This window comes from Chamaea fasciata, unplaced genomic scaffold, assembly GCF_029207755.1.
Source record: "Chamaea fasciata isolate MVZ Bird 193981 ecotype frontalis unplaced genomic scaffold, bChaFas1.0.hap1 SCAF_2, whole genome shotgun sequence".
Classification (NCBI taxonomy): Eukaryota; Metazoa; Chordata; class Aves; order Passeriformes; family Sylviidae; genus Chamaea; species Chamaea fasciata.
In genome coordinates, this window is record NW_027094087.1 from 111293980 (window position 1) to 111318708 (window position 24729).

Below are 24729 nucleotides of genomic sequence, written 5' to 3' on the forward strand. Positions count from 1 at the left end.
GATTCTTTTCTTTTCCAGCCCAGAACATTCTGTTCCGAGGTTTGAGTTCCTCCTGTGGTGCTCCCTGCAAAACTATTCCAAGTGGCTCCAGTAACAAAGAAATTCACGTGGGAAAAAGGAAGAAAGTTGTAGTGTTGAAGGCTCATGATGGACAGGCAATCTGGGCCCAGCTGTGTCACAAAATTCACATTGCAAACTCCAGCAGACAACCTGCTCTGAACACATGACTCATCTGTATCTGCCAGGAGGCCTTCAACAAGACCAGAAATTAAGCACCTAATTCCCCACTGGATTTTTTACAGCTGGTCACAGAGTGGGAGTAAAATGTTACTGGTGTCAGGCACAAGTGGAGATCTTTTCTTTCTGCCCTGCACACACAGGGGTGAATGAATCACCTGGGTGGGCAGACTGTGCAGAATCACATCAAGACATAATTGTCATTTCTCATGTGTTAGACCTACCAGCCAACCCAACCACCTACTACACACCCACTAAGTGGAAGTCAAACACGGTCGAGAATAAAAGGAAAAGTAACAGAAAAAAAACCCCCAGGCTATTTGTTCCAGAGCTGTTTCAAAGGTAGGATTTGGGTGGCAGAGTAAGGACATTATTGCTTAAAATTAACCTAGCAATGAGAAACTAAACTGGAAACCACTGAAGAATTAAAAAGACACCCCCCAAAAAATCAACTATGTAATTAAAAATAAATCTGGATTTCTGTTTTTGCACATCACATGAGGAGATGCTTCTGCAAACAGTATATTAATATAGGATAAAGAGCACAGTTAATAGGCTGTACGACAGCTTCTTTCATTTGTATGTGAAGCATGATGCCACTCAAGTGTGAGTCACTCTAATCACTAAAGTTCCTCACGAAGCAACATGACAAACTCTTCTCCCAGGGGCACTGATTCAAAGCACATTTTCCAAATTTCAGGATAATCAGAGACTAAAAGAAAGCTGAATTTTCTAAGCAGGAGTCAGCAGAAAGAGGCCTGTGGTATCTTAGTAATTTGTGGACAGGGCAAAAAAAAAAAGAGCAATGATTCACCAAAGTCTGTTAGTCATAAAATCTCTCTGCATTTTATTTGCTGCTAACGCCAAATTTAAAAACAGGGAAAGAAGGAAAGAAAGTCTACCATGTCTAAAACCCCACACATTCTTCCACACATTCTTCCACCTGCTCCTCTGGCATTCTTTCAGAAACTAAAGTTCACAGCTAGATTTTGAAGGAGGGGTTTGCCCACCAGCTTTAATGACAATGACAGAAATGGTTCTTGTAAAATTTTGTTTTTATAGGAAAATCAAGTTACCTTCACCCATTCACCCAGCACACAATGCCTGTGTATTGCAGGACAGTGCCAGACACAAGCTCTGCTTTTAGTAAAAAACAAAACAAAACAAAACAAAACAAAAAACAAACAAACAAACAAAAAAACCCACAACAAACCTCCCAAAAATGTGACTCCTAAACATCAGGAGCAGTTCCAGTATTTTAAAGACTTGTGATATTTGAGATATTTTTGGGTTTGGGATGATCATTTTGGTCTTCTTGTGGGAGGAGGAATCACTAATTTATTTTTTCTTCCACTGTCTGCCAAACCTTGAATGAAACACTGTCAACGTTCCCTTGGCTGTGATACTATTAAAAACAAATTTTAAATCTTCTCTCTTTTTTTGTTTTAAGAACCTGGTCACCCTACTGGTAATCTAATTTTCCCACCTTTAGATACATTCAGTTTATGGTCAATAAAACCTCTATTAAGCTCCTTCAGTGCTCTATAAAACTGATTTAATCTTGAAACAGAAAGCCAACAACCAACATGTGCTCATGCACTTCAAGCCCCAAATAATCTGACATGAAAAAATTGCTTAATTTCTGGAAGATTACAACAGTTTTACCCAGCTATTGAAACTAAACAACAGAAAATCCCAAACTCCAAAACGAAATACATTCTTTAAGTAAACAGAAGTCACACCTAAGTATCTTTGAAAAACACAAAGGAACCTTCGTACTGTGTCAAAGGGTACAAGCAAAATAAGCAGATTTTTGCCTATGCCAGGAAAGGCCTCATTCCCTTGTTTAATTATTACCTCTTTTTGTGCCTTTCCTCAACAAGCTTTCAAGACACCTTTGAAACATTAATTTTTTCTTCCGAAGTGACACTAAATTCCCTCCAAGATAGGCACCTTACAACCTTTTGAAAGCTGCATGAAGTTCAACAGAGTAAGAGTCTGATCTCTGTTCCAAAAGTTAGTGGTTTATTAACAGAGCTGCACCTGTAGAGATACTAGAAAAGTACCTCAACTTCTGCCTTATTTTTTGTCAGAAACAACTTTTGCTCTCTTCCAAGATGTTAAAGCCAGAATTTGCTCCCAGATTATTTTCTGAAGACACCTATAGATTTTCTCTGTCTAGAGTAGCACTCCTCTCAAACGACCTGCCACCACCAAGGCAGCACGGTGTGTCTCCAGTGATCCAAAAATAGCAAGTCACTTGGAGCTCCTTTATGGGTGAAAGGTATTGCTAAAATAAATATAAATTTCAGCTTTCTTTAAAAAAAAAAAAACCTCCTCCAGCACTGTTATTAGTAGGAAATCTGAATGTATTAGGTGAGTGCATTGTGTTCACGCTTAGAGCTTAAATAAAAATACACCCAAATGTATTACCATCCTTCTTCCCACCAAAGTGAGATTTTGGGATACTTGATAGTACCTGGATGGGCACACAGCAAGGAAACATTGCATCTACCTCAGTATTTTTCTGATGTTTGGGTTGGTAATGTGACTATGACTCTCACAGAGCCATAATTCACAGAAAACCATTTTGAAGACTCCCTTATTCACATGCCTGTCTGTGTAAGTGGCTGTATTTGTGTTATTTCACTATCTGACTTAATTAGATTACTACCTAACAAAAGAAAACTCACACTCTGAAGGGCAGAAGGAGATATTACCACATCCATCATATCAATGCCCTACTGCCATATTCAGCCTTCTGAGAGATTTGAATCAAAACATGAAAATTACATTTCCATCCTATACCATGAAAATGTGAGTGAAAACAAAAGACCAATGTCCTCTGGACTATCATGGGATGAGGTGAGCCCCACGCTGAGTGAGTTCAGTGACTGTGGAGTAGTATCTGTAAAATTTTACCTGTGTGGTTTGAAAACTGGACAGAGTTCACCGTATCAACTTCAAATCCCAACACCTGTAACAGAACACAGGAATATTTCCTTTACTAACACAACTTGGTTAATACATCACCCACATCACAAAACACGGGAAGAACTCCTTGCTTTCCAGTGCATACTTAAAAATCCTGGGAGCTGAGTCAACAAACACGCAACATAAACAAACAGCACAGTGCTCTACTACAGGAACAACCAGGGAACAGAAGTGCTGCTGGCAACAGCACCAGAAAAACACAGCTCAGGATCCTCGGGCTGGAGTTCATCTGGGGATAAGAGGCTGGTCCAGCAGCAAACACTGAAACCTTGAGGAAAGCCTTGGCTGGCCTTTCTTGGCAAGAAAAGAAGTACAAGGTACTAAATTAATGCACAATATGGAGGGATGGTGCTGTTGGCATTCCAGAAAACCAATTTTTCTAGAAGTTTTCTAAAAGGATCTTAAAAGGGATCAATATTACAAACCATACTTGGATGTCACAACCAGTTCCTTTAAAACTAAAAGAGAATAGAGAGAAGTCACGGAGAATTAATTTGGGGTATGATTGGGCAATAAAGGGGAGAAAAAACCCACAGAATAAAAAAAGCATAAAGCATGCTCTGAAAGCCACCTGCTACATTGCATTACCAGCAATCCAAATACTGAAACACCCAATAATTTCCTAGTGCAATCAACAGATATTCTTGTTGCCCAAAAATTCATAAATAATATGAAAATAAGAGCATTCAATCAGGAGAAAACTAATGAGGATTTTTAGCCTGACAATACCTGTTTAATACAGACAGGCACTGCTAGTCAAGCCATTTTTAGATATTTTTACGTGTCACACAAGGAATTCTAATGCAAAAGTGACATTAACAGTCTGACACGGAGTCTTTGTTTCCACATCCAGCTTGCTCTGAGTAAGAAATCTCCTCAAAAGAAGTGCTGCTATGTATGGCTCAGTGAGTCATACTGGGAGATAAGAGGAATGATGCACCACTGTGTGTGATGCTCTTGCGGCAATTTGCTGCGAGGGGGGAGTGAGGGAACAAAGCTTTTCCAGTCACGTTTTCCAGCGAGACTCACGCCTCTCCCTTTTTTGTCGAGAAGGCAACTCCTTCGAATAGATTAAAACCCTTTTGGGTGTCTGGTGCCAGACAGCAGGCTTTCCCTGTGCCTGGACGTTCCCTGTGATAAGCCCTTTATTCCAATACCTGGCTACAAGATGAAGCTATGTGCTGTGACAGGTCATTCCTTCTGCCTGCAGTGTGTGCTACTCTTCTGTTGTTTCAAAGCTCACGTCCACACGGGTCTTCGTAGAATGAATCTCCTATTTCAATATTTAATAAAGGTTTCTGTTCCTTCCTCACCAGAAAGCAAAGTAATTTCGGATTAATGGGACACAGAATGGTGCGTTACCTCAACCTGACCAGGTTCAAATTAAACTCAGCATCGATGTTCCCCTCAGGCTCTTGTTTCACCTTGGTGGATTTTATTTTCAAGTCCCAGGAACTGAATGGTTTGGGAACATGACAACACTGTTATGACCTTAACCTTGATGTCTGGACGTGCTCTTCTAGGAAATAAATGGGAATATGGCCTCTAACCAGACTGCCACCTCATAATCAATTGCCTTCCCTGTAATGAACAGACCTAAGTTGTTACTTCCTTAAAGTATCTTGGCAATAACTGTGAATGAATCAATTTCTCTGCAATATTCAGATCACGTCTCTCCAACTACTTAACCCCTGAGACTACAGAACGCAATTACTGTGATTTACTGACTAATCAGGTTTACACTCAGTGCTCTAGGGAAGCAGAGCAGGCACAACTGCTGCAGGCAGGGCAGTTCTACAATAGTGGTCAGCCCTGTCCCAGATGACGGCCACCAAAATGAGCAGCCCTTCTTTTGTGTCTTCCCCAGCACTAGTTATCATTTGAGTTCTCAGCCAGGTTTTCCACAGGATTAGGGATTTTTGGCTTGTTTAGGCCAGTTAATCTGCTTCATCTGAAAGATGGGAAAGTACAAGGGAGGCCACCTCTCTTGGAGACAGACAAGGGCCAGGTTAGCTTGGCTGTACACTTGGGAAAATAGCAAATAAAGTGCTTTGGAGAGTGGATGAAAAGCCACAGACAGCTCAAATTCTGCAAGGGACCTTGATATTCTCACTTTTCTCATGAGACCAAAACAGGCTAAAAAACCCCCTTAAAGGTCTCCACAAACATCACTTACTGGTGTTAGTCTACTCTGTCACAGTTTCCAGTTTCCTTCAAAGTTTTGTTTTGAATAAACAAGTATGACTGAAATCTAACACACCTAATTTTTAAACCTGATTCAACCCTCAAAATAACTCACAGTTACTCCAAAGCATTTTCTTTTATAAAGGTGCTTACCAAGGCCTAGGCTTAGCATTAGTGGTAGAATAATCAAAAAGAATGTTGAAGCCTTGTTAAGCCAGGTTGTGTTTAAGGCAAACTGCATTGAAAAGTCCTACGAATTTAGCCACCAGAAGACAACCTGAAATCAGGATTGAGGTGACAAAAGCAGCTTTTCACAGCAATCACCTCTTCTAGGACTAGAGAAAAAAACTGTGTCTTTATCTTGGTTTGCATAACTCATTTTAACAACCTGATCATTTCTACTGGATAAGGAAGTGTTGTTTTCTTCCTCCAACCAACCATTAAAAACCAGTGTTAGTGATTGCCATTTTTCACACCTAAAGGACATCAGAGACAGTTTCTGATGCACTGAATGATGGACACCTTCCTTGCTCACAAAGGGAATTTTGCTCAAAAGGTGTCTTGTTAAACCTTTTTAATATATACTCATACTTTTAATTCCGTGGGTGAAGCTAACTAAAAACACTGGTTTTGAAGTTTTTTTGAATTAATTAAAAATTCAAAACAGGACTAAACTCAATATATGAAATTTCTTGCTTGGGTACACACACGTGTTTCTTGTACCTGTGTGTAAATAAAGTGCAGGACTCCCCCCACTTGGATTTTGCCAGTGGCAGAACGAGTCATATTTGATCAGCATCACGACTGAGCTTACAAAGAAATGAACTTTTAATGCTAAATTTTTGCTTCTCTACACCAACTTTAGTCCACACCTGTGCTGCCTCCCCTGCTCCTTAGAGCAAGGGTCCTGCGGTGATATTGCTGCCTCTGGTTTGAGAAATGTAAGTGACATCAGACACTCTGCAAGCGTCCAAGGGCTCCAGCTGCCAGGGACACACATCCCTACGATGCCACCACCCCCTGATCTGGATGATCTGCTCTCCTACAGGCCCTCCAGGAGACAACAATTCCAAGTTTTCACACTCTGCTGTCACCCTGTGTAAGCATGATTTGCCCACAGAACGGGAAACCTTGGGCAAATCTAAACCCAAACCAGTGTGGGTAAGGATGATAAGCGCTTTGCCAAGGAAAAAGATGACTGAGTCCATCCTAAATCTCTCAACCTGCAGTCTAAGCACATGTCAAGTGTTGTTCTTTGTAAGACCCAAACCATAAGACCCAAACCACAGTTGCCTGGATCACATCATACAGTGACATTTGCAATTGAAAACTTAAAAGGAAAATGGGCAAATTCAATGTATTTTCCGAGTATCATCAAATAAAAGAGGCAGAACTGTTATAGTTCTAAAATTAAATCACAAAACATTAAAACTGGAGGAGTTCTGTGCTTGGAAGGCATGGCTGGCAGATCTGAGTGACGCATTTCAGAAAAATATTTGCAAGACTAAATCCAAGTACACACACCAAAGCAGAACACATTGGAAGAAACAATCAGCATGAAGCACATTATGCATGGCATCAAATTCAGCTGAGTTCTTCATCTCAGGTAACTGAAGGAAAGGAACAAACGTCATCCAGCTCTTCCCTCTAGTGCTTTCCCAACCTTGCAAAGAGAAAGTGGGACCAAGTCAGGGATGTGGTCTAGAGAACTATCCAAATGCACCTCTTCAAAATAGCAAATACTCAAGGGAAAAATCAACACACAAGAAAGGAAGAGACTTCAAAACACATGGACAACCTCTAAAGCTGTTGGCTCTTTTGGAAGAGATGACAGACAGCCTAGTTTTCTTAAAAGCACAGAAGTAATTTAAACTTACATCCAGCCATTATGCCCTAAATAAAAAGCCAAAAAATGAGTTTCCTTCAGGACTAAAGTTTTACAAGAGATACTAGTTGTTTCACTAGTAGAGCAACCTAAAGGCCCAGAGAGACAGAAAATGTCTTGAATTGGGTAAGTTACATAAACAGCTGGATCTCAGTTATGGTTCACCTCCAATCATGCAACCCTTTGGACTTTGCCACTGTGTTAATTACAGCTTTGTTTAAAATTTACAGTCTCTCTTCCCATTCCTCCCAGAAAACACTTCAACCACATAAACACTAAAACGTGTTACTTCATCACCACGACAAACCATTGCCTAAGATTGTCAGAAATCAAATATTACAAACATACATTCCAGAGGAGAGTGTCAGTTGTTATGAAAAGAGGAGGCTGAAAAACAAGAAGAAAACTATTTCACAGTATGGAAAATTGTGAGTGTAGCAACAGAGAAATGAGCAGGAAGATTTTGCAGCAAATGCAACATCCGAAATCCAGTTTTAATGATTGCTAACCTTTATGTTTATATTTGTGTAATCCACATTATGTACCAATGGTCTGGAGACAAAAAAAGGTACTCATTTTTACCTCCTAATCCTATTTGGTATCTGATTATTAACACCACTTGAATCAGAAAACTGTTAATTTCAAAGATTAGCTCTGCCTCAGAGTAAATATTAATATAATTTCTCATTTAATAATTTTATTTACTCTGAGAAATGTGAAAAGCTGTTATTGAACTGCTTCTGTTTAAATTTGTATTGCAGCTTTACTATGCTCCTGCAGGGGAAAAAGGTGTATTTCCAAAAGTGTCACACACTTTGTAGTACTCAAGAAACTTTCCTTTTTTCATTGTTTGTATGCAGTTTGGGGAGAAAAAAATATTATATATATATTTTTTTTTAAAAGAAAGAAATAGCTTAACTCTCCCAAGTGTGTGAAAAAAACCTGTCACTTGAATTACAGAAACGTCTGAACTGAACTACGTTTTAGTGGTTTCCAGGGTACTAAACATTAGAAAAAACAAACCAAACAAAAAAAATCCCAATTTCCAATGCATTATATGTACATATTCAGAGAAAGGAGGCTTAGAGGGGGCTGAAATGCTCTGGGAATTTCTGTCATTGGAGGTTTTCAAGATCCAAGGAAGATAAAACCCTGAGTAGCCTGGGCTGAACTTAGTGTTGCCCAAGCTTTGAGCCAGAGGCTCCTGAGGTCCCCTCCAGTCTGGGTCACTCCATCACCTAGTGACACAATTACCTACAAAAAACTCATTTTTATCCATTGTAGAACACCATGTGTAAAATCACACAAAACACCACCACCAGCTCCCCAGCCTAAAGTTCTGGTTCTAAGGACAAAGCCCAGGGTACTCTATGTTTATACTATTAACTATGCCAGCTTTGACAGTAAAGATAATAACATCCTTTGCTGTTAAATGACCAGTGGGTCAATTTAACTAGAATGCTTTAGTTTGTACTTAATTTAAACAACCTTAGAGAACAATGACCTAGTTCTGCAAGAATAAAATTCAATTAAAACCACCTCTCCATTCTGCAACACGACCAGTATATATTGCCCTCTTAGGGCACTGGCTTTGTGTCTCCAGTGACATTTCATTTTAAGGTTTGAAATTAAAATCACAAAGCAGTAATGCAGCTCAAGTTAGAGGAAAAAACTGGAACGAGGAAAATGCAGAAGAAAAAAAAAAAAAAACAAACCAAAAACCAGAACAGTGTAAGAAAAAAAAAACCCTAAGTGTGTTTAAAACCACACTGCGTAGACCTGCACGCATGTTTCTTCCATAGTATTTATGCTCCTGATACATGTTCACAGGTTGCTATCTACATTTCATGGAATAAGGGCAAACCTCCAAACTCTTCAGTTCCTTCAAAGTTCTTAATTCTGGAAAAAATTAACTTTACCATACCAGAACATATCAAAACTAATTTTCTCATATAAGTCCCCAAAAAAAAACGGTTTGTAAACCTCAAATCCATGGAAATTATCAGTAGCTGAAGCTGTAAATCAAGCTCAGCCAGTCATTCATATAAATTCTTTTATTGTGACACAAGGCATCTTGGGTGTTTTATGATCTGAGTTACAAATGTGCCACAGGTAAAAATCTCACAAAGATGAGTTTAAGGGAAACACAGTTTTACAGGAAAAGGGAACAGAAAAATGCTTAAAAGGTAAGGAGGAACAAGGTTCTGCTAATCAGGAGAAGAGAACCTTTGAGACTCCACTCCTAAAAGAAGGATTTGACTTTCATGCATCCAGTTCTCCCCAGAATAAATGCCACCTTGGATTTTAACACCTAAATTCCGTGCACCTCAACTCTTCTTTTTTGTAGCAAGATACTTTTTTTTGCAAGTAAAACTTCTATGAAAAAAGGATGACTCTTTCTCTAATTAATATTCAGATGATGAAACATCCAAGCCAGGCATGTCCCGTCCTTTGTGCCAACAAATGGTAACAGACTGATGAGTTAGAGCACAGTAGGAGTAAATCCTAAAAAAGCAAGAAGCAGTATAACAGACATCATCAAATGAACCAAAACCACCCAGTTCTCTCAGCCTGTCCTTATAAGAGAGATGATCCAGTCCTCTAATCATCACATTGTGAATTTGCCTCTCATTTTCAAAAATGAATGGCAGCACATGACAAGCCATGGGATTCTACAAGAAAGAAAAAGTCCTCAGCTTCAAAAGCCAGTCAAATTTCTAAGCACTGGGGAGTACTTTGATTTATATCATTTAAAGCACACAACAGCATTTTAAAAAACAAGTGAATATTTAAGAGCAAATCCTACATCTCAAATATATACAAATATACAAAAAAAAAAAATCTTCCCACCCCAATTGTTAATTCTTAACACCTTGTGAGGTTTATCCCAACTGTGGCATCAAAGGACAAATTTTTATAGCACAAAGATGTACATAAACCAAGAGAGTTACTAGACACAATGTATGAGGAATTTTCAAGTAATCTTGTGGTAAGACTCCAAATTGCTGACTTTTAGCACAGCATGTGTACAGTTCACAAACTGAATTAGCCAGGAATGCCTGGATTTGTGAAAAAAAATCACATAAACCAAATCCATTCTATTTCTTCCAACATTTTAATATATATGAAACCCAATCTTAACTGAAAGAGATTAACAGAATTAACTTTACTACCACCATTAAAATTACCCTGTCAAACGAGGTAATTGAGGTTTAGGGTGCATTTTGCCAAGTAATGGCAGCAATACTTTAAATAAGAAAGTCTCTGTGTCAGGCCATAAATTGCTCTATGTATCCATTGCATTACAATCTGTTTGCATTCATGCCCTACAGTTTGGAACTTCAACTCTCACAGCCATGACTGCAGTTCCAGTGAACACCACTGCTCCACTGTATTCCTCTGGAGATGGCATAGGAACATGTTTTGAAAGGCTGAACTTCTGTAATCAAACTAATTTGGAATGGGAGAAAGAGAAAAATTTCCCAGTTGCAGCTTGTGCCTCTCGCTGTGTGCCTGCTCTTTCACTTAATTGCATCTCCTTCCATTTGCTGCTGAATCAAAAAACATACATTGTACTGGCTGCAGAAGAGTAAAAACACTAATTCAGTTTGAGAAATAGGAACTTGGGAAAAAGAAAAGGCATGTCCTGACAATTAGTGAAGCAGGAATAATTGCTGGCGTGGGCTGATAAACTGAACTGAAACTGCTATTGACTAACCAATCTCTTTTTTCTCTGAGCTTTTAATAAGGCACACCAAATATCTAAAGAGAACTCTGTACTTATAATATACTTGTATTTTACTGCAGCATTTGACAAGGCACTGCAAAGAAAAATCATTAGGATATTGGGGATATTGTTCCAGGATAAAAATACTAGAGCAAATAAACTGGGGACAGGGATGCTAGACACATTATTGATGATTTATGAAAGGATCACTTCAAATTCTGAGGTTAGAAATAGACAATTACAAAACAGACAGTAAAAATATACACCAGATGACCTTGAGAAAAAGGCACCCTAATGGAAGAAGGTTATTAAGCTATTAGAGAGCATCCAAAGGAGGGCTACAAAGATGGTGAAAGGTCTGGAGGGGAGGCCTTGTGAGGAGCATCTGAAGGGACTGGGGTTGCTCAGCCTGGAGGAGACAGAGGGGAGACCTCACTGCAGTGAGGGGAAGAGGGGCAGGCACTCATCTCTGTGGTGACACTGACAGGACCCAAGGGAATGGCCTGAAGCTGTGTCACGGGAGGTTTAGGTTGGATATTAGGAAAGGATTCTTCCCCCAGAGGGTGGTTGGGCACTGGAACGGGGTTTGTTTCTTCAGTGACATTAGTTTTTTACCTGTGATGGACTGCATACCCATTTTCAGGATTTATAAGCTGACTTCAGCACTGGACACCACAGAGGACATTGTAAAGACTAGAGCAGAAAACAAATCCTCTCTCTTCTGCCAGAGCAGACTACAATTTTTGTCACAGTGCTCTGGCAAAATTGGTACTCACTGAGAATTTGCTGATGGGCTGATGTAGCCGTAATATCATGACCAACTGAATAGAAGAGACTAGAACAGCCTGAGACTGCAGTGAATCTGTTCTCAAATAATTTCTTGATTTTTCTGAAAAGGCTTGCAATGCAAGTACTTATCTGAATTGTAATTAGGCCAAATTCAAGATTATCCAGTAATGCCTTAAGGATGCTTTTCCAAAGGAGCCTCGGAGACACAGGAATACTTCAGAGCAAATATCACAATGCCACTAATTTTTCTTTGCACCTGGACAGACTAATTGGCATGCAGTACTAACTGTTCAATGCAAGATACTCAGATGATATAAAGTAGATCCCTTTATCAAAATTCCCCTCAGCCATTTTATTCAGTACTGAGAAACTCCTTGTTCTGCATCATGACCATTTCCACAGGCGACTCAATCAAACAGCCTCTTGTGCCTGCAAGATACACACCCTCCTCAGCACTACTCCCTCCATCACAATAGTTTGGCACTGAGATGACTGCAGGGTCAAAAGATTTGTGGTAGAGCTGCTCTATTGACCTTTCTATGGGCAGGAGGCCATTCCTGCCATCTGGAGTGGTATGAAGTGATGGATCTGCAAGACACCCATTTATAAAGGTTAAGGCCACTGAAAGACAAGAAAAAACTTCTTTCTGCTGCTGTTTTCCCCTTCATTCTTCCCACTGAAGGACAAACATAAAAAGAGCAGAAGGAGGTGGTGCTGGGGGTCTCTGCCTGCCTTCCACCCAAGAAACACATTTCACCTGAGACTTTTTACTGTTAGGCAACAGTGACTTCAGATGCTGATTTCAGATGGAGAAGTAGGTTCACTGCAGACTTCAGATTCATCATCTTCATGCTGCTTCCTTCTACACTTGGATGTAATTTGACAAAAACACCATACTGTCACTGCAAACTCCTGCCAGCTGGAATCCTGCAGTGCTGCATGAGGAAGTTTGCAAACACTGATAAGGAGAGGCAGACACAGACAGCAGCAATAGGTTCAACAGGCGTGGAAATTATCCCTTATTTTAGTGAATGAAATGGTGGAGGAGGATCTCACAGCACATTCTCTTCCTCTGATTTTTACTTCATTTTTAGCCCTGCTGTTCATATTTTGGCTAGCCAGGTCCCTAACCACCAGGCCATTAGCAAGGTGTGGGCAAGCACATTTTGTACAACTATGGTGGAGTTATCCTACAAGAGAGATTTGTTTCATCCAGCACATGCTTTATGTGGACTCCTTAGGTAGACTATGAATGGATCCCACTCTCCTTTTACCAAAGGTTTAGACACTATATGGCATCACAAGAGATACTTGAAGAAACAGAACGGCAAACAGCTCCCTGAAGGAGGTGCCACATCCTGTGAAGATCAGACCAAGGCCACGCACAGGAAGAAGGAAACTAACAGACAGTGGATGTCTCACCACTTCCTTCAGAATAAGCAGATGTCATAGAGAAGAGTTTCCTTCAGCAGACACCAGGTGCCGGAGCCTGGGGCTTGCTCCTGCCCTGGCACCTCAGCTAAGCCCAAAGAGCTGTCTGTGGGGCTGTGTTAGGGAACTGCGTCAGGAAATTGGCTCACAAAATAAACACTCACTTTCTTCTTTTCCATTTTTGCCAAGTCATTTATAACCTGGATGGCTTCTCAGAGCAGTTTACCACATGGCCTCACAAAATGACTTTCCTTGGAGCACTGAAGTGGACACAAAATAGTGCAGGTGGAAGGACCAGCTGGCAGCAGTAAGGCCAGAGCAAGCTTTTCTCAATCTGGCTTCTCTACTGAAACCGGCAGATTTCAGTACCCTAGAGGACAGGTGACAATATAAAACTTCACAAATTTAAACACTAGCTTTCCATGCATTTGTTAGTGTGTTCTATGAATGGGCAAAGGCACAAATGCTATAACTACAGTGAGAACAAAATAGCTGGGTTTTTTAAAAACTTATGTTTTCATTTTTGTTAAATGCTCAGAGTTGTTTCTCACAGGTAGTGTGGCTCACCCCTGTGAGCCAGGGGCTTTATCCTGTCAGAAAAATGAGAGTAACCACAGTGAAGATGGATGGGAAGAGTTTTCCTTCAGTGTAACCTTGAGCAGTAGTACTCACCATCCAAAAAAAGTCATAAAATACACAGATTTGTAAAATATATACATTTAGTTTTTTCTAGATTTAGGCCAGACTTTACTAAATACATGACCATAAGCTCCAGTGTGCAATTCTGCACAACAATATTAAATTTTGAGAATTTAGCCAACATTTTTTTTCTGCTGTAATTAATTTTCTTTTTCTTTCCTCTTAGAGAAGATGGAGACAGAATTACCATGTGGGGCAGCTGTAAAGAAACATGGTAAAATTCAGGAAAAATCCCAAATTACTTAGTGTTAAAAATAAGGGGAGTATGGAAGATACTGGCTAGCAACCTGACAAATGAAGTAAGAGAAAAAATTGCTGTATTCTGATATTGTGGGACAGACCACACTTTGGATGTTTGCACTTCTTTGGCTGTTTCCAGTGTTCTTGAAGACTGTCATGAGTTCCTCCCTTCAGCTTATTAATGTCATTGATAGCTCTGCCATCCTTGCTGGAGATTTCCACACAGATCCTCTTCTGAAAGGTGAAACACGAGTGGACCCCACACTGGGGAGAAAGGGAAAAGTTGTGGCCAGACTGGAAGAGCTCTGCAGGTCAGGAAAACCATTTACTGCTGGTGTTGGGAGCGACTGCATCCCCAGATAAAAAAGCAGCCCTCCAGCTTTTGTTTTGCCACAGGGGAGAGACTTTCCATTTTCCAGTGTGTGCTCCAGCACCTCCTCAATCCCACACATCCAGCTGGCAAGAGGTGCTTTGCATTCCCAAAACAGCAAAGTTAAATCACCATGCAAGGATTTCTACTCAGCCCAAACTAGTCCATATGCTTAAAATTTACAAAGGATGACAGAGGGTGAAGAGAAGTTTGTTTTGTTTTTAAATGAACCACAGAAGAGGTTTTGGTATCTCAGTTCTTTCTCTTGCTCTGTGGAAAATTGTTCCAGGTGTTAAGGGAACTGGAGCTCGGAGGTGTCACGGATGAATGAACATGAACAAATACGAATCCTGAACAAAGGCTTGAAAAATTTCAGGTAGTTCAGCACAGTAATATTTTTTTGGCTATGATAAGTCACCCCACTGCTGCCAAGCCACAAGATGATGAACTAGCCTGGCTTCTCCTGGGGCTCATATTATCTATCAGAACAGACCTCCCCGGCATGTTTCAAACATTATGCTCATCATATATATATATATATATTTTTTTTTCTCCTCTGTACACATTACTATGCAGGTGAACACTCTACTGCATATAATAATTTCATCAGAATGGACATTTTATGTCCCAAGACTAATGTCCAGCTCCTCACATTAACCTTGCCTCACCAATTCCAGCCTGTTTTCCATACAACACGAGCAACTGAAGTGGAACTTCCACTTGCATCCTTTCAGCCTAAAGAAGCTAAAAATACCTGCCTGGTATGTGTTCAGTCAGCCATGGATAATGCTGCACCCCTTATCTAAAATGACTAAATATGCTTTTCATCACTTTTTGGATATAAATAGAAAAAGTGAAGAGTAAAAGACAACAGTTTACTTAAAGGAAGATTCTAGAGAGCTACCAGTAACTTTGTCCTCTGTTTTTCTTACGTGTACCTTTGTACAATTTGCATAAAAATATATAATTAAAAATTAATTTTATTATTTCAAACTATACTTTTGTTTTCAGTACATTTCCATATATTTTAACATGAAATTAACTTTAACAAACCTGATCACTCTTTCCTGTTATCTGTCCCTGTTTGTTTATACACAAAAAATTATTCTGTCATCTGGAGATTTCATTTGGAGCAGAAATAAGACATCAAATACTGGAAAAATTTTAAAAAAACCCTCTAAGACCTAAAGACAGAAAATAAGACCATTCCTAATATAAAAATGCCTTAAGCAAGTAAACACTTGCTACTGAGTCTTTGAGTACATTATACTTCCCACACAAACAGTGCAAATCCACCTCTAGGCAAGGTTTTCCAGTCTTTTAATAAGATTTGCAATTTCTTGACAACTCAATTTTTTTTTTCCAAAGACAGTGGGTGAATCAGGGTAAAGCATTTTTGCTTCCTCTCAAGTCAAATATTTGCATGTACTTGTAGACAGCAAATGGGATCCTCCTTCATCTCTTCCCTCTGCTGTGTTGAGGCAGAAGATTACATTTCTGTCAAAAACTATTTGTTCACTACATATCACTACACACACTCCAGTGTGACTATTGTGTCAAAGACCAGCATATGGTTCAAACTTCCACAATTTACTATGAAAAAAGTCAGCAAATTATCAGAATCATCAATCATTGTAAATACTGACCGCCATCATTTTGAAAAGTTTAAAATGCCAACTGGTCAACTGGCCCCATACACACACTGCACAATGACTTTTAACTCATCTTAAAATGCTTTTTGGAGCTTTACAACTGTGTTACACAACCAGCCTGTGTGAACATCCCTCGGCATTTCTGTATTTTCATGACAAAGGCTTATTTAACAAGCTGCCATTACCCAGTGACTAGCAGGAACAGTCAGAAACCCCACAGTAACACAGCCCTGACCCTGGATGAGGATGGTTCAGTCAGTCCCACTCTCAGTTCACCAGAGGCTCTGCCCAGCCATTCAGTCCACAGCACATCTGCAGCCCCAGATGCACTTCTTTTAGGCAGGTTGAAATGACTCTGATTTTTCAAGCTGACTGTTTTGCATTAGTAGCCAAAAAGGTTCCATCAGGAGTTCAAAGAGAAAATTGAGGTCTCCTTGTTTGGAGTTGTGCACAAACATAAACTCCTGTTGTTGGGTAGAAGTGAGACCCCAGCAGCCTCAGTCCAGCCTATCTCAAAGCAATGTTAGGGGCTGAAAGTGACACAGACACCCCTTGTTGTTGTATTTTGAGTAATAATCTCCATTCTTACCCCCTCCCAGTCCTGTCCCACTCACCTTCTCTCCCAGCTTACCATGCAGGTGGAAAGTCCATCTCCTACAATCTTCTGAGATGTTCAAAGCTCTCTCAGTGCACTTGAGCTGGGTTCATCCCCACAAGAACTTCTGGAAAGGTCTGGTAACGCCTTTCCCCAGAAATCCACACTGCCAGGTGGGGGGAGCCACCTTGTTTGGACTTTTTGGATCACAAGCCTTTTTCGGTGCCTCACCCCGTGCAAGGTGCTCACCAGTCTTTTGCAGGTACATGCACTGACATCCACACAAGAAGCAAATACTCTTTACACGGCTTTGAATAAGCCTTCCAAGAGGGGTTGTGAATTTTTTAATGTCTTGGGTTGTTTTTTTTAATTCCTTCACCCCTTATCTACCTTTCTTATAAGAACAAAGTCGGGGGGAAATCGCAATAGTTCCACAAGCTTCATTTGAAGTATGATTCTAGAGCAATAATTGTTGTTTCAGATATGCAATTTAGGACAATCTTTGGCTATTACAAAGACCAAATGCATTCTTTCATCTTTGTATTTATTTTTTTTTAAGGTTTAGGTTTTTTCAGCCTTTGATCTGTAACAAAAATAAGGACTACACAGTAAGAACATTTCTTATTGTTAGTCTGTAAAGACTTTTCATTGATTCGTCCTTCTTCTGACTCATACTATTAACACAATAGCAGGGTTTGAAAAAGAGTCATCTTAAATAAGAGATGCACTTTTTCCTACACAATCTTTAAGCCATTTGAGTACACTTTTCAACAAAATAAAGAAAAAAAAAGTTGGGGTTGGTTTTTTTTTTGTGTGGGTTTTTTTGGGGTTTTTTTTTGTTTTGTTTTGTTTTGTTTTGTTTTTTTTGCTAAGGCAGTAGATTATTAGCATAGATCTACTGATACTGGTTTTGGACTCAGCATATACTAGCCTAGGCAGCTCAAGACTACCCCTAAACATCAAAGAAATTACCACCTGTGCTGACCAAAGTTGTCTTCCCATCTTTTCCACAATTAAGAAGGAGCTAAAAATGTAGACCTACTGTTTTCTTTCCAGAGGAGAATTACTGAGAACTACTCTGAGAATCATCAGTCCTTTTTAATACCTGGATAACTATCTCCATTTAGCAAGGGGAAAAAAGTTTTAAAAAAAAAAAGTAAAATAATTTAATAGTTTTCAAAAGGTCATTTTATCCTCTATTGTAGAAATTGTTTATGGTTCTACAGTTCAGAACAGACAATTTCATTTTCCAGATCCAAACAATTAATGGTGTTTGTCTCAGATTTTAGCTCCGTCTTCAAGGTAAGCAGATATAAAAGGAAATCAGGAATCATACACTCAAAACAGAGGCACAATTTTCTGGAATTCTCTGAGTGTTAGGGCAGACAAAACAAACAAACAAATAAACAAAACTACTCCAAACCATCGCTGTTACTGAGACATAAGCAGAGATCAACATTCTCTGGTTTGCAGACGAGGCTATCAACAATTCCAGTGGCAATCAAATGTAAATGCAAATGTCCAGTGCCCAGGCAAAACTGGCTGGGATTTTCCCATGTCCCCTCCCTATACTTTCAAAACTCTTTCATGGAAGCTCATGGAGGCCCCAAGGACTGAAACACTGATTCCCAAGAGCTGATATTATGATGGTATGAATCTTAAATTGCTCTGCCCACCAAAGTTTCCCTGTTGGTCAGAATGAGGTACGACTGTAGAAGAGAAATCACCTTGTCCTTCTGGATTCTCTGTGGTTTGAGAAGGACTGTAACCCTCTGCTAGTCAGTTCTGCTCCCTTTACTTATTGGCTAAAAGGTGGGGCATGAATGGCAAGCTAAAATTATATTTAAAATCACCAGCTAAGAGATGACTCTAAGGTAAAAAAATTCATGTATGATAAAAGTGAAGTTGAATGTCATGGTGACAATATACATCATAAAAACTGTGACAAATCTTAGTCAAGATTAGAAACATTTAGAAACTCAGAAACCTTTTTCATGTTTTAAATAATTTATCTGACTCACAGTGGCAAACTCCCCAAGTTAATGTGCACTCTACCGCTCTTCCTGTCCTAAATGCTGGACAATCCTGAACCACTTCTTCATACTAAAAGCTCAGAACACATACCTGTGGAATAACTTAAGACTATTTTAAAAATAATACAGAACTACCTTCAGAACTTTTTAAAGAGCTAGTAAGACCACACAAGTAAAAACTATTTAAACTCTTGTCAAGGCAGAATTGAAAGCAGTGCTGAGGGCAGTTCACTCTCTGGCAAATCCAGGTGTACGTTTCCCCTATGACCTATTAGTTAATCTACATTGTCTAATTACTTACACGTATTTTAACCTGAAATGATATAAAGAGCTCTAACATTTCTCACTTAGCTCTACTACTTCCATTATTATAACTGCTCTAATATAATATATGTCTATATAATATGTGTCCAACTCTGTTTTGCTGTGTTTACCATATAGAAAGCATTTACAACACTCCCCACAGAGGAAATCCTTCCACATGCCTACATTTTAAATACTTGAACTTTTTCTCTAGTGGAAGCCTGACAAAATGCAACCAACTGATTAAAAAAAGATCTTAAAGAATTCTCTTCTTTGCAGACTGCTGGCTATTGATAGCAATGTCATAGATTTCCACCAAAGATCGAGTGATGTTTTTTGGATTAGTCTGCAAAGAGCAGGTGAAACCACGTCAGGTTTTCCGTTTGGATGCTGCTGTCCAAATGCAGATTCCTGAACTGTTGTGTCAGGATTTCAGCCCATCAGACCTCACAAGCACACAGACACACATATCTACATACATCCTGCCCTTCAAACTCAATACCAATGAGCTTCAAAGGGAGCCTCACTTAACTGGTTCAGAAAACTAAAGAAAAAAAAAAAAAAGAGAAAGGGAAATAAAAGCATGCCAGACTTGCACCTATCCTCAAGAATAGATACAGGTTATCATTTTCATGGCTATATAAAAACAATATAAGATAAAGACTCAGGGTTTTACTTCTCTTCATAAAGAAAAGCAAAGTTTCACTTTGGGGCACCTTGCCCTATCTGATGTTGTAGCAAAACAAGGGTTTAGGCAACTTTCCAGCAAGCACAACTCCACTAAGGTCTGCCTACACAGGATTTGCAAGTGCAGCCAGTAGTGACAGGAGTTCGACTGCTCCCCAAGTAAATTTCTTTTCCTCCCACTCTTGTAAACTTTTTGTTACAATATACACTGAGGAATATTACACAGCATGAGTGCAACAGCCTTCTGAACAAAACCCAGCTACACCATCAATAGGGTTTTTTTAACTCCAGTAGTATTTTAGACCATCATAGCCACGGAATTAAAGACACTTTCCAGGAACCAAGTTACACAGCTCACATGTCACAGAAAGGTTAAGCTACATATGAGTAAAGAGAGCCTTTGACAGATAATTAGAATGGAGAGAGAGAACAGTTTAAGAGACTCGAGATTTCTGGAATAAGCACTACTGTGTGCTCTTCTACTACACAGGAATTGAAAGGGGAAGTACAATTTTGAAATCATTTTGTTAGGAAAGGAAGGATAGCTGGCCTGCAGCTCATGACAACCTTTCTGGGCTGGATCTCTACGTACTCGTATTTTTCCACAATACTCGGATTACACACGTACATCACCCTTCACCATACAATTATTTTCAAGAGACTTGGTTACATTATAACTGGATGGTGATACGGGGGTGTGACACCGGCTTGTTGCAGGCCTGATCTCACTTGCATCATTTATCAGAGTACATCACCTCTCCTGTCTAGTCAAACGAGTTACACCATCGTTTGGTAAACACCAAAGATAAAAACCAAGATAATACCAAGAAAATATTCAAGATAAGAACCAAGATAACCAATGTGACAACACAGCGTGTTCTGGTAATGGGGTTCTCAGCTCCACACAGACACGCGTGTGTCAAGGCACAAGGACCTCTCGATGGGCAGGCCCCGAATTAGCCCTTTAGGATACAGACCCTGCACAAGAACCAACAGTGCGATGGGCAAAGGTTCGCCCAATGTTTTCCCACCACCGGCGAGATCCAAGCAAACAGCTCCGAAGGCAGCACATGACAGCCGTGAAGGCCAAGATCCAATTACACCCCCGAGCCCCGGGCCGTGTCAGGCAGCTTCTCTGGCCCTGCCTCGCACACGCATTAAGTGGCCCTTACACCCCACTCGAGCTTCCCCAGACCATGCGGGGTGGGGGATCACCCAGCCCCAGCGCCCCCGAGGGCAGGCGGGGTTTAGCTGGGTGCCAGCACAAGGGCAGCGCTGCCCCGAGTCCCCGGCACGGGACACCGGGATGACCCAGCCGAGAGGGGCAGGAGCCCCGGCTGGACGCGCCTGCAGGCGGCAGCGGAGCCGCCCTCACCCCGGAGCCGAGCGAAGCCACCAGCAACACCCTCGGCTCCCCCTCCCCTGCCGAGCCCGCTGGCCGTGCCACAGCCCCGGGAGGAGCTGCGTGAACGGGAGCGGCGCGGAGCCGGCGGGAGGCGCAGCCGCGGCGGCCGCGGGGCGCGCGGAGCCCCGGGACGGGCACTGCCGCCGGCACCGGGGCGGGCGGGGAGGGCGCCAAGTGCGGACATCTCCCCACCGTGCCCTGACCTTCCCCCGGCTTGGCAGGAGCCGCCCGGGCGCCGGAGCTCGCCGGGCAGCGCTGCCGTCACACCGCCCGCCCGGCTCCCCGCGCCGCCCCGCAGGGAACAGCGGCGCAGGGAGAGGAGGTGGAGGAGGAGGAGCAGGTCCGCGCCCGCTCACCTGCAGGGGGAAGGTGGCCGCCTTGTTGCCCACGTAGCCGCGGACGACGTGGCTCTGGATGGAGAGCACCCGGCACTCCGGCTCCATGGCTGCGCCGCGCGCGCCTGCCCGCGCCGGGCCGAGGTGGCGGCGCCGGGAGCAGGAGCGAGGGGCGGAGCGCGGGCGGCGTGACGCGCCGGCCCTGCCCGCCCGTCACACGCCCCCCGCGGCAGGGAGGCAGGCGGGGAGGCGGGCACCGGCCGGCTCCCAATGGCCGTCCCCGCCGCCGGGGGCTGTGCGCGGGACGGAGGGGACACGGCTCCCCCCGGCCCGCGGGCGGCCCCAGCGCGGCCCCGCCGTGCCCTCACACCCACCGGCGTCACGCGGTCACGCGCCCCCGCGGCCGCCCCGCCCGCCCGCGCCCGGCGGGGCCAACGGCACCGAGCGCCGGCCCGGCCCGGCCCGCTCCGCCCGGAGCCCCGGCACGGCGGGAGCCGCGTGCGCATCGCCCCGCCGCTGCGGGCAGCGCGCCGTGCGCCCCGCTGGAAGGGACCTGCCTCCCAGCCCAGAGCACACGGCACGGCGTTGTGTCCGTATGGCTCGGGAATGTGTCCAGTGAAGGACATTCCGTACCCTCGCAGGGCTAGCTGTCCCGGGGCTCGGTCACCGCTGCACAGTGAAGTTCTTCCTCATGCTCAGGTGGAACTTCGGGCCATCGGACCCCTTGCTTCCTGTCCCTGTGCTGGGCACCTCCAAGCAGAGCCTGGTCCGTCCTCTGCCAGCCCCCTTGTAGATATTTATACCCGATATTTATACCCATTAATGAGGTCCCTCTCAGTCATCTCGAACCTGAACAGGCCTCAGCCTTTCCTCATAAGGGACATGCTTCAGTCCCCCACTCATCCTCATTGCCCTCTGCTGGACCTGCTCCAGGAGCTCCATGTCTCTTGTGCCCTGAGGAGCCCAGGACTGGGCACAGTAAAGGAGCATTTTCCATCTGGGAAGAGATTGTAGTGAGGTGGGGGCCAGTCTCATCTCCCCACGCCTGCAGTGAGAGGACTAGAGGAAATGGCCTTAAGCTGAGGCAGAGCTGATTCAGATTTTTTCGCAGTTTTAGGGTGCTCAGACGTTGGAATAGGTTGCCCAGGGAAGCGGTGGAGTTACCATTCCTGCAGGGGTTTAAGAGATGTCTGGGTCTGACACTGCGTGATGTGGTTAGTGGTTATGGGGTTACAGTGGTACAGTGGGGTGGACAGAGCGTGCTCCCCTGTGCCATGCTCATGTCCTACAGTTGCCCACATCCCTCTGGAAAGCCAGGACAGGTGCAAACATTCCACCAGTGTGACAGTTTTGCTCCCTCAAGGGTTCAGAAAAACCTGTGGAGCCACAGAGGCCGCAGGCAGCCCCGCAGGCAGCAATGCCTGGAGGTGGCACGCTGGCCCGAGCTGTGGGTGCCCTGACAGAGCACCACCCTCACAGCTGGGTTCTGAAGTGAGTGCAATTGTGTGTTATTGACCCAAAAGAAAAAAACCCTTCGGCGAGCTGCCAAAGAGTAAAAGAAGATGTATGCGTTGGCTGGCAAGTGCTACAATAAATCAAGACTCTGCTGAGGTGGGACTTGGTGATGTGTTTGGGAATTTCACCTTCCTCTGGCCATTTGTCATTATTGACCGTCACAGGTTCAATCACAGCTCACAACAAGAAATGGCACCTGATGCCTCTTGTTCTTCTTCATGGATAGCTTTGAATCGACTCTTGAAATAGCGTGATTATTTCTTAAGGTGAAAGAGTATTTTCCTCATCATAAGTAATCTGTTGGAAAATGAGGGAACATACTGTTCTCTCTTCAGTTGTTACCTGTGCTAAAAATCTTCAGGCTTATTCTAGGCTGGCCTTACTGCAAACTGTTGATTCAGCCCTTCAATACATTCTTTTTGTGAATTGCAGAAATCAATGCATCTCCATGGAGGGCCAGAGCAATGAATTATCTGCGTCATGTATGCTCCCGCTCTTCTAGCTTCGAGGACAATTGTTGGAATACGGATTTTCCCCCCTTTTCCCTGGTTTTCATCCTTGGCTCAGCATTAGTGCTTATTGCACCACTTTGACCTTGTAAGCAAAGACACACACACACCAGTTCTGTGTGGGTTGCTACTTTCTTCCTAATACTCTGAAATGTCCAACAAAATCCAGTTCCTAGAAAATTTTATGCTTTCCCCAGAGGAATATCTTAAGCCTCTCTTGATGGTTTTTAATGGATTAAGGAGTAGAACCTGCATACAGAGAATGTCTGTGTCTCAATAGTATCCAGCCCTAACATTTTTCAAAGTATGGGGGAATCTATGTGTCTGTACACTAAAAAAGTTGCCTTAAGCAAAACAAAGGCCAGAAAATAATTCTCCTTCCCGTCCAGAAAGTAGCTCATCTAAAGCTGAGTACACAATTTCTGAGCAGTGTTTTTTTACAGACTTTGCTGTATTTATTCTTTAAGAAGTCAGGCCTCTCCCTCATAAAGAGCACTATGTGTCTCAGAAAAAAAGTGAAGCTAAGCTTCAATTTCATAGTGATCATGTTTCCTACTGTGCTATCCTTCTCAAAAAAAAAACCTCCCAGGTATTCCCCCAAATTTGGAGATTACTAAGACTGTTTGAGGAGCAAATAACCATTCAGTGGACGACAGAAAGATTCATTAAGAAAAAAAGAAAAAGGCTGGGCAGGTTAGATCAAGATGTCAGCAATAGAGCAGCTGCTCTCAGCTTCCCACTACAGCTGCTGCTGTAGAGCTGCTTGGATGATCCCTCCTCAAGCTCCTGGCCTCTCAGTGGACTGTGCATGGAGTTCTATGGTTCTTTAAGGTAACCTGATCTCTCAAACCAGATCTGCTTGATCAGAGTAGAACATTTGTTGGAAATAATGAAATTAAGGAGCAGTTTATCAGAGTTTGATCAAGAAAGAGTCAAAAAGATCACAGTTTATCAACAACTGGCAATCTTTCTTCCACAAATGTTCCTCCTACCCTCTCCTACAACTCAACTAAATGTTTCTCACATCTTCCTCACTCTCTGCTCAGTCTGGCAGTGCACCACAAACACACCCCGGGGCAAACCTGAGGCAAGAATACACATGAGAGTTGTCCAGCCAGCAGTTCTGGAAGATGCACATC

The 24729-nt window shown here is 42.4% G+C and overlaps 1 protein-coding gene across 1 annotated transcript in view; it reads right to left on the reverse strand.

Moving 5' to 3' along the window:
• The window catches only part of PDXK (pyridoxal kinase), a 45292-nt gene extending 23583 nt beyond the window's left edge, over positions 1-21709 (reverse strand). Inside the window, exons 1-2 of the mRNA XM_066177079.1 lie at positions 21588-21709; positions 3160-3214 (exon numbers count right to left, since the gene is read on the reverse strand). Coding sequence (XP_066033176.1) covers positions 3160-3214; positions 21588-21674 — 142 coding nt within the window. The 5' untranslated portion in view covers positions 21675-21709. The remainder of the gene's footprint in view (positions 1-3159; positions 3215-21587) is intronic.
• Positions 21710-24729: the final 3020 nt, after the last annotated feature.